Raw genomic sequence first — 1,397 nt, 5'->3', positions numbered from 1 at the left:
TATTTCGTCTGAGTTTTTTGATATATTCTTTTCTGATTCACATCGATGTATTTGCTCTAGATTGGCTTAATAAATCTAGCAAACTGAAGAAAAAGAAAAAAAATGAAAGAACAGAAGGTTTAACCAAAGAAAAAACCAACAGAGAGTTCTAATATGAGTTTTAAGCTCTTTGGACAACAATGTGCATGATAATAATATTTCTACGCATGCACATATATATATATATATATATATATATATATATATATATAGGGTCAAAGCATGGGAAAAAATATAATAACTCTAATAAATCTCACCATGGATCTCAATATCCACGGGGATTCCCTTCAAGCACGATGCCAAGAAAAAAAAAAAAGATACCTTTGTCCATACCTCCCCATCCCCAAAAACTCCATTACTCATCAAAAAGAAAAAAAACCATTAACGCCGGTTTTGCTCTCCAGGCTTTGATTTGTCGAGGATGGACCACATCACCTGAACATCCTCATACGAACATGCCTTCACCTCACCATGGAGCTTCATGCCATCGTGATCCTTCCCTGCAACAAAGAAAAAGACTGGCTCTGTTGAGGCCAAGGTCCATATCCATGGCTACAACATGACCCAAAAACACATGAAGTTGGCCACACACCTACCTGTCTGAGACTTCTTGTCTCTAGGTGGGTTGAGAAGGGTGCAAGCCTTTCTGAAGGGAGAAGTGAGGGTGCGGACCCAAGAACCCATAGAGCTTCCCGTGTCTGAACTAGTGAAGTGAATATGGCCTCTCCTTGGGCTCATATACATACATATATATATATGGGAAAAGGTGAGGAAGAGATGGAGAACAGAGGAGGCGGCAAGATCCGTGAGATGAGGTCTCATCAGACTACTTGCATGGGCACATGGATCGCATAATTCCCAAGTGACCAGAAGTACTGTTTGCCTTCCTATTTTATGAACGTATATCCATTAAAGAATACAAAATGCTCTGATATCTTTCATATAATAATACGTTTCTTTAAGCACAGCTTCCATATATGGATAATTTTCATGCATTGGTGTTCCGGAGACAGAAAATAATAAGAATATATTATTGTAACTTGAGAATGCTTTGAGTTTTCTCATGGTTGGAGTCTTGACGCAGTTGGACTACTTGTGTTTATTGAAACTTGAGAATGCTTTGAATTTTCTTGAGGCTCCTCTGTTGCACCTCGATTCAACCTTCATTTCAAATTCGACCTTGGATGCTCCTTAGTTCTTTCATCAGCCTAGAGATACCTCATCATAACCTCCATGGACTGGACATTCAGGCAAGAAAGAAAGTCATCATAGGCCAAAATAAATTGGCTATAGATATAATTACTGGTTTGGAATATTCTCTGCGGTGCATGTTTTATACTATAAAAAGTTGTATGGTC

General features: G+C 38.4%; 1 protein-coding gene across 1 annotated transcript; it reads right to left on the bottom strand.

The window, feature by feature from the left end:
* Window positions 1-780, bottom strand: LOC120113108 (uncharacterized). Its single transcript, XM_088717251.2, has 2 exons — window positions 636-780; window positions 1-539 (listed from the first exon to the last, which is right to left on the bottom strand). The coding sequence occupies exons 1-2, from the start codon at window positions 775-777 to the stop codon at window positions 421-423; spliced, it is 261 nt and encodes an 86-aa protein (XP_088573377.2). The 5' UTR covers window positions 778-780; the 3' UTR covers window positions 1-420.
* Window positions 781-1,397: the final 617 nt, after the last annotated feature.

The sequence above is a fragment of the Phoenix dactylifera genome, chromosome 2 (genome assembly GCF_051530095.1).
Source record: "Phoenix dactylifera cultivar Ajwa chromosome 2, Ajwa_hap1_PhDact_Kaust_v1.1, whole genome shotgun sequence".
NCBI lineage: Eukaryota > Viridiplantae > Streptophyta > Magnoliopsida > Arecales > Arecaceae > Phoenix > Phoenix dactylifera.
The sequence above is the reverse complement of the archived record's forward strand: the minus strand, read 5'-3'. Positions and strand labels throughout refer to the sequence as shown.